The sequence below is a fragment of the Miniopterus schreibersii genome, assembly GCF_964146895.1.
Source record: "Miniopterus schreibersii genome assembly, chromosome: 15".
Classification (NCBI taxonomy): Eukaryota; Metazoa; Chordata; class Mammalia; order Chiroptera; family Miniopteridae; genus Miniopterus; species Miniopterus schreibersii.
The window spans coordinates 49,368,285-49,380,501 of record NC_138115.1 but is presented as its reverse complement, the minus strand read 5'-3'; the positions used below and the strand labels follow the sequence as shown (position 1 = coordinate 49,380,501).

Here is a 12,217-nt window from a genome sequence, read left to right as displayed (position 1 = left end):
TTTCAGGAGGCTTCCTGGAGAGCCCCTGGGCTGAGCTCTGAAGGAAGAGGAAGTGGTGCCTCCCTCACTACCTCCTGTGTGGGACCACAGTCACTCGGTTCACTGCCCCCACAAGAGGACAGGGAGGGCACTCCCTGGTGCACCTGCTGCCTCCCTCGGTCCCACGTCTGATGGCTCTGTTTTCCTCTCATCTTTGCAGTTGCCCTGCTTTTCTTCTAATTGAAAACCAGCTGGCACCGGCACGCTCTTAGTGCTGTGCACTTATTTCCCCAAACCAGGATTGTTGTTATGTGATGATCTTGGAGTTTTTAAAACTTTGCTTAAAATCTGATGGGCTTGGAAAAGTTTTGCAAGGCTAGATGAAGTCTCATCCTCCAAGAAGATAGAGGCTGTCTCAGAATCCACAGGTCCTGGGCCTTCATGGCCAGGAGACCAGGATCTTGGACCCTGGACACCGGCCTTGCTCTCCTCTGCTACCTGGGGAGCTTTGCTGTCCAGAGAGCTCCCCTTCTGCCAGAGCCTCAGCTGCCTGCAGAGTACAGTGTGGGTAATAGACAGCTCTGAGTAGTTTTATTAGAACCTCAGGTCCCATTTAATTGCTACCTTGAATTGTTCCTGGGACGAAACTTGTTCAGCTTGAACCCAGGGCCGCTGCCCTGATATCCCTGTTCAGATCTGGCAGCCACCTGAGCTGTAGACCATTTGTCCCCATTGGGTCTCCCGGGAGCAGTGAGTGCTTTTTCCTCTGGGAAAATCTGGTGAAACCTGTAGCAGGCAGGCACTATGCCGAGAGGTACCTGTCAGGTCACCAGGACCCAAGGTGTGACCCAGCAGCAGCCCAGCAAGACAAAGGTGTTGTTGCTGCGGCCTGCCCTGGGAAGTGGTGGGTACACCGGGGTTGGGGGGGGTGTTGTGCTTGGTGCCAGGCCAGCTGGGCTCCCATAGGCAGGTCAGAGGTTATGTGAGGGTCTTTGGGTCACTTGATCATGGTTAGAGAAGGTGGGTTCTAACTTGGAGAGCAGGTTAGCTAAGGCCATTGTAACCCTGCTAGAGGATGGTCCTGCAGCCAGTGTGGGTGTTGGTGACAGGCTCGCACTCTCCTCCTCCGGATGAAAGCTGCACCTTCAGGCCCAGGCTGGGCATCTCAGTTGCGGTGCCCCCTCTGCTTCTCAGCATCTCTCCCTCATCTGCTCACATCTCAGGTTTCCCCACGATCACCATGGCCCCGTTGTGGGGTGTGCACACTGGGGATTGTGTAACAGGTTCCCTCTTTCTGTGTCCCTGTGGCCACTCTCTAGACACGTTTGTGTTCTCTCCTTGTGAACAAGGAAGAGATCTGAGTAACTGAGCCCTGTCTTCGCCTGCGCCTGTGCTTTGGGGAGCCAGGCTGGATAGCTGAGAATGAGTCCCAGAGCACCACTGACCTCTGCCCAAAGCCTAGACTCGCTGCCCTGGTTAGCATTTCAAAGCCAGAGGCTCCCTAGCACCCTACCCCTGGCCTCACAAACAAGCTCTGAAGAGCTCAGAAAGGCCTGCAGATCAAAGGCTCCTTTACCACCCAAATTTCCTCAACAGAAGAGAGATCAGGAGATCTCAGAAGTATCCCTTCCAGTCTTTCACAACCCCACCCCAGTCCTGTACTGTTCTCCCTGACAAGGGAAGAGAGACCACCTCCCACCCTGATGTCCTGGAGGGTGTCTCATGCTGCACCTTCTCTGAGTGTCATTTCTGTGGTTGCTCTTTCTGTATGTCTTCAGTGTCTCCTCAGCTCCCACAACAGGTGACAGGGAGTGAGGATGGGAGGAGATGCAGAGTCAAGACCATCCATGGAATTTGTGGGACCCAGGGCGACATGAAAACTTAGGGCTGCTTATTCAAAAGGCAGGGGGGAGGGCAGAGTACACTAAAGGTATTAAATATGCTTGGATGGGTGCCCCGGCCGAAAGCCCTCCAGATGTGTTATGGGACTGCCAGCCTGGGGTGGGCGATGGCTGTCACCTCACCCTGCCCCAGGACACAGCTGACCCCAACTAGCCTTGTTGCATTTAGGCCCTTGCCAGGGAGAGCAGCAAGTGGGGTCCCTGAACAGGGAGGGGAAGGCCAGGTCCTGGGATACACGGGGCAGGGGACCTGGTGGTCATAATCGTCCCAGGAGGAGGGACCACATGTGAGCCTGCACTCCAGCCCTCAGCACGTACTCCATTGTGGTGACTGCACTTACAAACAAGTGCAAGATGGACCTCAGTTTCCACCCAGCTGCCGCAGGACAGTAAGCCTCAAGTGCCGGTCCCTTCTGAATGCAGGTCCTGTGCAGCCACACACACAGGTGCACACCCATAACGCCAGCCCTGGGTAGACACCTGCTAGATGAATAACGGACACGCGTTTCCTGAACATCTTCCACGGGACTGGTATTGGGAATGCAGGAATTTAAATGGCTTGTACCCTTCCCAAGTTTCTTATGCTAATTGGGCAGGCTGATGGGAATCTGTGGGATCAGGCCACACTGGGAGCGCAGAGAGGTGCCTGGCTGCCTGGGGGTGGAGGAGCAGAGAGTGTCGCCTTGAGGGGTAAGCAGGAATTCAGCTGGCATTTGGGGTTTGGGGCAGTGCTTTAGTTTGAGACAAGGATTTCAGTAAATGTAGCTGATGTGTAAGATGAAATGAGTGCTGGTAGGGAGGTGGGACAGTCGGGGGAGGGAAGGAGCTTTATCCACAAGTTAGCACCACGGACAGCTAGAGTAATCTCAGTGACAATGCTGAGAAACAGTGTGGGACACCCACCTCAGAGCTTGCTGCCTTCAGGTGGGGGAGCTGGACTGTGCAGGGGCAGCAGACTCTCCCTGAAGAAAGGTGCGTGGGCTAGAAGTGGGTTGCGGCGCATACCTGGATGGGACACGAGGTAGAAGTAGGGAGTCCAGCTGGGCTAGGGCATGGCTGCAGGTGAGAGTTGGCAGTGCTTCATCTAAGCTGAAGCCTGGAGGTGGTGAGATGTGACTGAGTGTGGATGTATAGTTGGCCCTTGAACAATGCGGGGGATGGGGCACCAAGCATTGAAAACTGCATATATTTATAGTTAGCCCTCAGCGTATCCGGATCCCTAGCCTCGGAGTCAGTCGTCGAGAACTCTGCGGGTTATTTGAAAAGGATTCATGTTTAAGTGGATCTGTGCAGTTTGAACCCATGTTGTTCAAGGGCCAACTGTGTTTTGAAGGTGGAGCCCTCAGGATTTTCTGAGGACCAGATGTGGAGTGAGAGGAAGAGGGGTCAAGATCAAAGCGCTTGCTTGGCCTGAGCAGTTGGGTGGGAGGAGCCGGGACAGGAAAGGCAGGGAGGTTTGGGGGACCTGGTTCATTTCCTTTGCCCCTGTAAGATTCGGGTTAGCCAAGATCTGATCTGGTCCTAGAAATGAGTTTTGCGGAAGCAACTGGGGTGGGGGGGTGTGGAAATCCCCACACAGCTTCTTCTTTACACGCCTTTATTCTTTTTTCTGACCTTAGAAAAGTGTTTTTACTTCTGAAAATTCCTTGACACTTTTCTTCCAAGCTTTCCTCTTGGTCTAGAAATTGGTGGTCATGGGCAATGGTGATTCCCCTGCATTTTGCATTTTTAGATTCTTTCTCTCGTTTTTTAAATTGTTTATATTAAAAGGAATATGCGATTGTTTAAATTTTTAAACAAATCAGAAACATAACATGAGGAAGAGTATTGTAATGTTAAGAGCACAGAACAGACTCTGGCCAGGCCACCTGTGTTCACATACTGATTCTGTCACTTTCTGGGGGATGTAGCTTCTGCATGCCATGTTGGGTTGTGATGAGGCTTGAATGGGCAAATAGATGGAAGGCACTTGGATTGGTGTCTGGCACATAGTAGGTGCTCAGTGAGAGTGAGAAACCATGGTCATTAGTTCAGAAACAGGTCCGCTGTCAGTGATCAGAACGGCGCTGGGGTAAGGATAGAGCACTTGGCGGCTCATGGGAGGAGGGCCCAATCCAGGCTTTGGGGAAAGACTACCTGGTGATACTACAACTGAGGCCGCGGGGATGAGTCACCCTGGAGAAGAATGGGCAGGAGCGGTCCAGCACATGCAGAGCCTCGGAAGCAAGGCCCATGCCTGACTGGAAGACGGGGAGCGTGTGTGGTGCCAGGGCAAGGTTGGAGGACTGTGAGCCATCTTACATATTTCAAGGCCTGTGGACTGTTTCCTGAGACTCTGTGCTAAGGAAGTGGATGCTCTGCAGTGAGCTGCCCTCCTTCTCTGCCTGCTGGAATGTTTAGACTCCTGAATTCACAGAATTTTTTAATATTTCAAATCTTGAGAAACAGGCTGCCTTTAGCTTTGTTGGTGCGTTTTCAGCAGCCACTGTGTGGGAAGTGAATGTAGTCAATAAAATGTACCGCCTGTCTTCATCTTGTGGTGGAGCAAACACTCCAGCAGTCTTAGCTCTGGGCCCCATGACTCCTCACCACAGCCAGAGCCTTGGGGTCAGCCCATGCACTGTGAGAAACTTTCCCCAACAGGACCTTAGCTAAGTCCAGAGACAGCCCTTGACATCTGCTTCCAAACAGCTGAACTCTGGCTTTGAAAGCAGCAAGAGAGAAGGAGTTCTTTCTATATAAGGGATTCTTATTATTAAGATTAATAGAAATCATGGAGGCCAGAAGGCAGTGGGATAACATATTTAAAGTCCTGAATGAAAAAAAAAAAATTCAAGCAAGAATTTTGAATACCATTCTTCTGTAGTGAAGGAAAAATTATTTCCAGATAGATAAAAGCTGAGGGAATTTGTTACCAGTGGGCCAGCCCTACCAAAAACACTAAAGGAAGTCTTTCAAGCTGAAATGAAAGGACGGTAGACAGTAATTTGAAACCATACGAAAAAAAATAACACTAATAAAGGTAACCAGTATTATTGTGCTTTTGGTTTGGTTTGTAACATCTTTTTCTGTCTTTTGTGATATAAAAGGCAAAATGCATTAAACAATAATTTTAAAGCTATATTACTGGGCATATGATATATAAAGTATAATCTGACAATAATAATATAAAAGGGGAAAAACAAAGATAGATAGAAACAGTGCTTGTTTGCTGTTGAAACTGAGCTCCTCAGACCTGATAATTTCAGTTGTCTTATTTTTAAGGTCCCTGACCCTTTTCTTCTGCCTGCTTAAATCTGCTAATAAAGTCCTCTCCAACAACACTTATTCAGTAGTAATAATATAACAATTAATTGTTATAACAATAATAACTGGAACCCGCAATTACTAAGAAAATAACTTTTAAAGTATACAGAAAAGGAAAGAAAAAGGCAATCAAAGTGACACCAACTACAACAGATCAACCAAATACAAAACTAGTAGCAATGGAGGAATTGAGGGAGAAAAAATCATTTAAGATGCATAGAAACAATCAAATGACATAAGTAAATCCTTCCTTATTAGTAATCACATTAAATGTAAGTGGATTAAACTTATTAAAAGACAGAGATCGACAGATTATATTAAAGAGAGAATCCATCTACATGCTATCTACAAGAAGCTTGAAGACATGCACTACCCTTTAGATACAAGAACTACAAAGGGGTTGAAAGTAAAAGGATGGAAGACTGGAACCAAGAGAGAGCTGGAGTGGCTATATCATTCCTCAGCAACATTTATTTATTTACTTATTTATTTATTTATTTAAATATATCTTTATTGATTTCAGAGAGAGGAAAGGAGAGGGAGAGAGAGAGACAGAAACATCAATGATGAGAGAGTCATTGATCGGCTGCCTCCTGCAGGCCCCCAAATGGGGATGGAGCCCGCAACCTGGGCATGTGCCCTGACTGGGAATCGAACCCTGATCGCCTGGATCCTAGGTCGATGCTCAACTGCTGAGCCATGCCCGGCCGGGCCCTCAGCAACTTTTAAAAGTCCGTGTGACAAAGAATATATAACAGACATCATATATTGTATAAAATGAGTTTTAAAAAATTCCAGTCTAGCCCTGGCCGGTTTGGGTCAGTGGTTAGAGCGTTGGCCCATGGACTGAAGGGTCCTGAGTTCGATTCCAGCTAAGGGCACCTACCTCAATTGCAGGATTGATCCCCGGCCCTGATGGGGGTGCATGCGGGAGGTAACCAACCAGTGTGTCTCACGTCGATATTTCTCTCTCCCTCTTCCGTTCTCTCTGAAAAGCAATGGAAAGAAATATCCTTGGGTGAGGATTTAAAAAAAAAAACACCAAAAAGCTCTGAGGCTTCTGTTTCCTCCCAGCACTGAAGTTTTGATTCCAGTGTTCCGTACATTTGTACAGTCCAAGCAGCGAGGATTTAGTGTAGCTGTTGCTGTCACCATCACTGTCACCGTGACCTCAGCTTGGACTCTGTCCCCCGTCTTGTCCTAACTCTCCTCTCCTTTTGCTCATCCCAGCTACCCACTGCTGAAACTGCCCTTGCCGGGAACAGGACCTGTGGAGTTCACCACTCCTGTGAAGGACTACTCGCCCCCGCCTGTGGCCTCTGACCGCAAACCAGGGGAGCCCAGTGAGCAGCCGGAGTGGGTAGGTGCTCAGGGGGTCTCCCAGGAGAGCCCCCGGGGTTGGGCGCAGACTGACCGAGGCAGGGGTTCTGTGGGTGAGAGCAAGAGGTCTTGATTGGTGAATACATGCACTTGAATCGCTTTACAAAGAAATATTTAGTTATACATTTATCGAATAACCTGTTCTGAAAGGAAACACCAAGTAACTCAAAAGTGTGACTATCCTACAAAAACTGGGACCCGTGATTGTCACTGCTGTGGCCACTTGGTCTGGGTTCATATCCTGGGCTGCTCACACACTGCCCAGGTGCTGGGCAGTGCCCTAGCAAGCAGGTCATCTCCTCTTTGCCCCAGGTGGTCATGAGAACCACTGACCCTCCCCAGAGAATGTTCTGTCATCAGAGGTTCTGACACCACCTAATATTCACAACATGCACGTAATCTTTCCAGATCTGTTAGGTCCTATTTTGTCCTCACAACCCATTCAGGTAGAAGGTGTGTGGTGGTTTTTCAATCCCTTTTACAGTTTAGGGCAACTGGGGCCCAGCGTGACAAAGTGGCTCAGTTACTAAGTTTATGTGAGCTCAGCACTGGGTTAGGACTCCAGGTCTCCTGACCCTAAGCCCCCTGCTGCTCCTGGACCACACTGTCCTCAGCTGACTGTCCTGAGCTAAGCACTGACATAAGAGAGGAAGAAGCAGGCTCTCCACTGAGGTCTCAGGTGCAGGAACCAGCTCACTGTAACTCCACACTCATTATTCGGAAGTCCTAGAGGCATGACTAGCTCATCTAAACCTTTAAATGCAGGGAATGGAAGAAGGAAGAGTCCTGTCCCCATCCCAGATTCTATGGCCAAGGGGGGTGCTTTGCTGAGTGGTTTTATCACCAGGCTGAGGTGGAAAGAAGATAGTTTCCAAAGGACAGTTTGGAGCCTCAGGCGCTGGACAGCACAGTGCAGACATCTACTGCCCCCAACAAGGAACCAGATGTCCCTTATTCCTCCATTCATTCCTTGATTTAGCACGTTTATCGCATATCTGTGGCCGTATGCCCAGCAGGAGGATCTAGGGGACACACAGAGCCTTACTGCCCCCAAGGAGATCCCCGTCTGGTTGGGGAGAGAAGACATAGGTGACAGTTTTAAATAGATACATGTCAAAGGGACAGGTGCCAACTGAGAGAGCTCCCAATAGCTGATGCTGGAAAATAAAATATAGCTGGTATCAAAATGAATAAAGTAGTATTGATTATAACCCAAATTGTAAAATAAGTATCTGAGTCCATCGGATTGAATGAATAAGTAAATGGGGGGAACAAACCTGGACAAAAAATTCTAAACAATTTATGTAGTTGATCTGCTCTCGAGGGGGACTATGGCTCCGACTCCTTCCCTGAGTGGGGACAAGAGTCGCTTTACAGTGGAGAACCTGACAGATCCCTCCTCAGCGAGCTGGTCACGGTCACCCTAGCCAGTGGTAGATCAGGGTGATAGTATATGCCCTTGATGTGTGACAAGAAGGGTGCTTTACCTGTGGTCTTCTCCCCAAAACTCAAAACCCCAGTCTAATCATGAGAAAAACATCAAATGGATCCCAGTGGAGGTACTTGCTATGCAGTAACCGACCAGCACTCCGCAAAACAGTCAAGGTCATCAGAAACAAGGAAGGTCTGAGAGACTTAGAGCCCAGACAGAGACAACATCGAAACACAGGGCAGGTGCCCGGCCGGGCGTGGCTCAGCGATTGAGCTTCAACCTAGGATCCAGGTGATCAGGGTTCGATTTCCGGTCAGGGCACATGCTCAGGTTGCGGGCTTGACACCCCTATCAATGACTCTCTCATCACTGATGTTTTATCTCTCTCCTTTCCTCTCTCTCAAATCAATAAAGGTATATTTAAAAAAAAGAAAAAGAAACAGGGCAGGCAAAAGGAGGTTTAGAGTTGCGAGTACGTGAAACACAGCTTATTCTTGTATTATTATTTATTAATGATTGTATTATTATTAATCTGTATAATGTGCTATCAGATGGGGTCTTGGCAGAGAAAAAGGATATTAGGCAGAAATGAAGGAAATCTGGTTCCATGGTTTTCCTTAGTGGTAGTTTCTCGCCTTCCCTTGTTTTAGTGACCTTGACAGTTTTGAGGCGTGCTGGGCTTTGTCTGTTTTTCTCTAGATTTGCTGGGGGTTGTGGCTTTTTGGAAGGAAGACTATAGAGGTGAAGTGTCATTCTTTTCACAGCCATCAGTCACCTTGGTTATTTTTAAAATTTCTATACACTGAAGTTCAGTCTTTGTTCTTAGAGTTCTTGGTACTGTCAGGTTTTAAAAAGCCTTTCTTTTTTTAAAATATATCTTTATTGATTTCAGAGAGAGGTAGGGAGAGAGAGGGAGAGAGATAGAAACATCAATGACAAGAGAGCCATTGATCAGCTGCCTCCTGCATTCCCCCTACTGGGGATCGAGCCAGCAACCCAGGCATGTGCCCTGACCGGGAATCGAACCCTGATTCTAGGCTGATGCTCAACCGCTGAGCCACACCCAAGCAGGCTAAAACGCCTTTCTAATAGATGTATAGAGAAAAGACATCTCACGTGGTTTTAATTTGCATTTCCCATGTGACTAATGTCAAGTGCTTACTGTATTTGAATGTCTTCCATTGCGAAATGTATTTTGAATTGAGTTGTTTTGATATGTTTTACTGAAGAGTAACTCTTTCTGTGTGGGTCTCCTCCTCCCTTTTGCTGAGGTGTCCTGTCCCCCTATGGGATGGTGACTGTACCCTGCAGTGCACCATGTGTCCGCAGAGGACTCAGTCAACTCTGCCAGACCCTGGTGCTCTGAGTGAGGCCTGCCCTGTGTTGCAGTCACTGTGATTGGTGGCCTCGTGGGCCTGGGGAGGGCAGCTCCCTCTGGGAAGAGGGGTGTTTTCACAAGAGGAAAAAAGAGCAAAGCAGAAACGACAGACTTTTCGTTTCCCAACTGGGTGACCTGGGCATGTTATTAACACCTTTGTGCCTTAGCTTCTGCATTCGTAAAATGGGGAAAATAATTACTCCCACATTATATGTTGTCATAGGGCCAAGTGGAAGAATGCAAAGGTTTAGTGCAGGGCCGGGCCCATCATCTGCATCTGTTCATCAGACATGATGGTGGTCATCAGCATTGTCATGTTTGTCATTGATCAGATCTGGCCAGAGCAGAGGCAGAGAGCAAAGGTTGTGCTTGCACTGCCCTGGGCGCACAGCAGGCATGCACTCTTGTCCTTCCCCCTCAGCTCAGCTCAGCTCAGCTCAGCTCACACTCCGGAACCCTTCCCCAGCTCCCTGGCAGATGTGCTCTGCTTCTCCTTTGTGCTCCATATTGCGACCCAGTGAGAATCGTGTTTCATTCAAATTTGTAGTCTGATGTTTTGCACATAGTAGATGCTCAGGAAAGGTTTCTTGTTGAATAAAGAACCAGCACTGCTTATTCAGGAGACAGAGGACCATGTCACCAGGGGTGGGGGTGTGGGGAGGGAATGTGAAAGGGGAGGAGGGGTTGATCTGAAGGAGGCATAATGATATAACTCAGTAGAGCTAACAGGTTTTTGGCCGGACACTGCTGCATGGTTTCGTGCATTGTTTGGTCCTCTCAGTGACCTAGTGAGGTCCAAGGTGCTAGTCCCATTTCCCTGAGTGAGTAAGGGCCCAAGGCCCAGAGAGTGTAGAGACCCCCCTGAGGCACACAGTGGGGCCGGAACTAGAGGTGGAACCCAGGTGGGTCCCTGAGCTTAGCCAGGGCTGGAGGACAAGGACAGGAACCCTGTGTGCAGAAAAGCTGCACTGGGCTCCTCTCTATTGTGTGTGACTATGTAAAGGTATGTATACAATGCCTGGGGCTCTAAGTTGCTCTATGTAAATGAAGGAAGAATTGAGTTTTAGAAAACACCCCAAAAACAAGCCTGAGGTCTCCTGCACTGGCCTGGCTCCACCCAGACCAGGTCATCACGAAACCTGAACTTCACTCCGAGCCCTGCTGGCAGATCACAGGTGTGGCTGGACTTCCAGTGTTGGTGTGACTGAGCCTGGACACAGGTTTCTAAGGAGCACTGGTCGGGGAGCCTCATGGCCAGAGACCCCAGGGCTCCGAGGACCTCAGCTTCCCTCCTGCGCTGCTTGTGCTGGGCCTTTCCACCCTGTCCTGTGTTCCCTGGGAAGTCACATGGTTTAGAACTATCCAGGCATGTAGGCTGTAGAGGAAAACAGCCACGGGAGTGGGGCAGCCCTGGGCTTTAATCCTGCCTCTGCTGCCTGTCAGCTTTTGTCCTTGGACACATCCTTTTATCTCTGAACCTTGGTTTTCTAATCTGGGTCCTCTGGCTCAGGGTCTCACAGGCTGCAGCCAAGGTGTCAGCCAAGGCTGCGGTTGTCTCAAAGCCCAACAGGGAGATTCTCTTTCAGGCTCACTTAGAGCCGGCCTCATAGCTGTGGGACTGAGGGGCTCGGCTCCTCACTGGGTGTCAGCTGAAGGTCCCCTCAATTCCTTGCCTCGTGGACCTTTCTGGAGCAGTTCACCATACAGCTTTTTTCACCAGAATGGTGTGTGTCTGTCAGTGTGGTGTGTATGTGGGGGTGTGTGGTGTGTCTGCATCTTGAAGCCACAAGGAGGAGTGTCATTTGTCCCCCTTTCATGCTGAGGACAGTGACACCTAGAGAAGTCCCAAACGTTTCCAAGGCCGTGCAATGGGAGAGCTGGGATTTAAAACTAGGTCTTTCTATCTTCAAAACCCACTGACCTGCAAGTGGCAAAACCAGGATCGATAAGATGGGCTACACACACCCTTTGTCAGCTTATGGTCTGTTTCGAGGTCAGCCAATGTTTTCCATAGAGGCCTAAATGGTAACTGTTTTCAGCTTCATGGGTCACATGGTCGATCAGGAACACTCACGTGGGCACTGAAAGCGGCATGGATGTGCGAGTGGAGTGGGCGTGACTGTTCCAGTAAAACTTGATTCATAAAAGCAGGTGCCAGGCTCGATTAGCTTGTGGACTGTAGTTTGCTGACTGGTCTATTGGGAAATGTGTAGGAAAGTGGTTCATAATGGGGAAAAAGCCCCCTGTGGACGCGGTCGTTTCTGAAGGCCTGTCCTTGGGTCCACAGTGCTTTTCCCATAGTAGCTGCTCAATCTGCATGTGGGCCTGTGCTTCCCCCTCCTGAGCGAGCTGACCTTCCTGCCCCTCAACCCCCATGTCTTCTGTAGTATGTGGGAGCCCCGGTGGCTTACATCCAGCAGATATTTGTGAAGTCTTCGGTGTCGCCCTGGCACAAGAACCTCCTGGCAGTGGATGTGTTCCGCTCCCCTCTGTCCCGGGCCTTCCAGCTGGTGGAGGAGATCCGTAACCACGTGCTGAGAGACAGGTATCCATCTCTCTGAGCCCCCTTGAACCCCATCTGTGCTAAAGGCAGGCTGTGGTCCTCAGTGTAACCCCAGTGAGCAGCCAGCGCTCATTTCCCAGCATCCTGTGGGTCCATTGTGGCTACATCCCCCACACCTGTGCAGGTAGCACAGGTAGAGCCCTGAACTTTGTTCTCGGGTTTCAGACAGAGAAGGTAGCCACTGGCTGACCCTGTGACGAACTGACAGAGAGCCGGTTGACTCATGTCTCAGATGGCTCCCTGCAAAGGTTATGAGATGTGATGTGATGATGGTGGCC

The 12,217-nt window shown here is 49.4% G+C and overlaps 1 protein-coding gene across 5 annotated transcripts in view; it reads left to right on the top strand.

Moving 5' to 3' along the window:
- The window catches only part of SCAP (SREBF chaperone), a 42,802-nt gene that overhangs the window by 18,371 nt on the left and 12,214 nt on the right, over window positions 1-12,217 (top strand). For all 5 annotated transcript variants that reach the window (XM_081159194.1, XM_081159195.1, XM_081159196.1 and 2 more), the window contains exons 3-4: window positions 6,417-6,546; window positions 11,764-11,921. In XM_081159194.1, coding sequence (XP_081015320.1) covers window positions 6,417-6,546; window positions 11,764-11,921 — 288 coding nt within the window. The remainder of the gene's footprint in view (window positions 1-6,416; window positions 6,547-11,763; window positions 11,922-12,217) is intronic.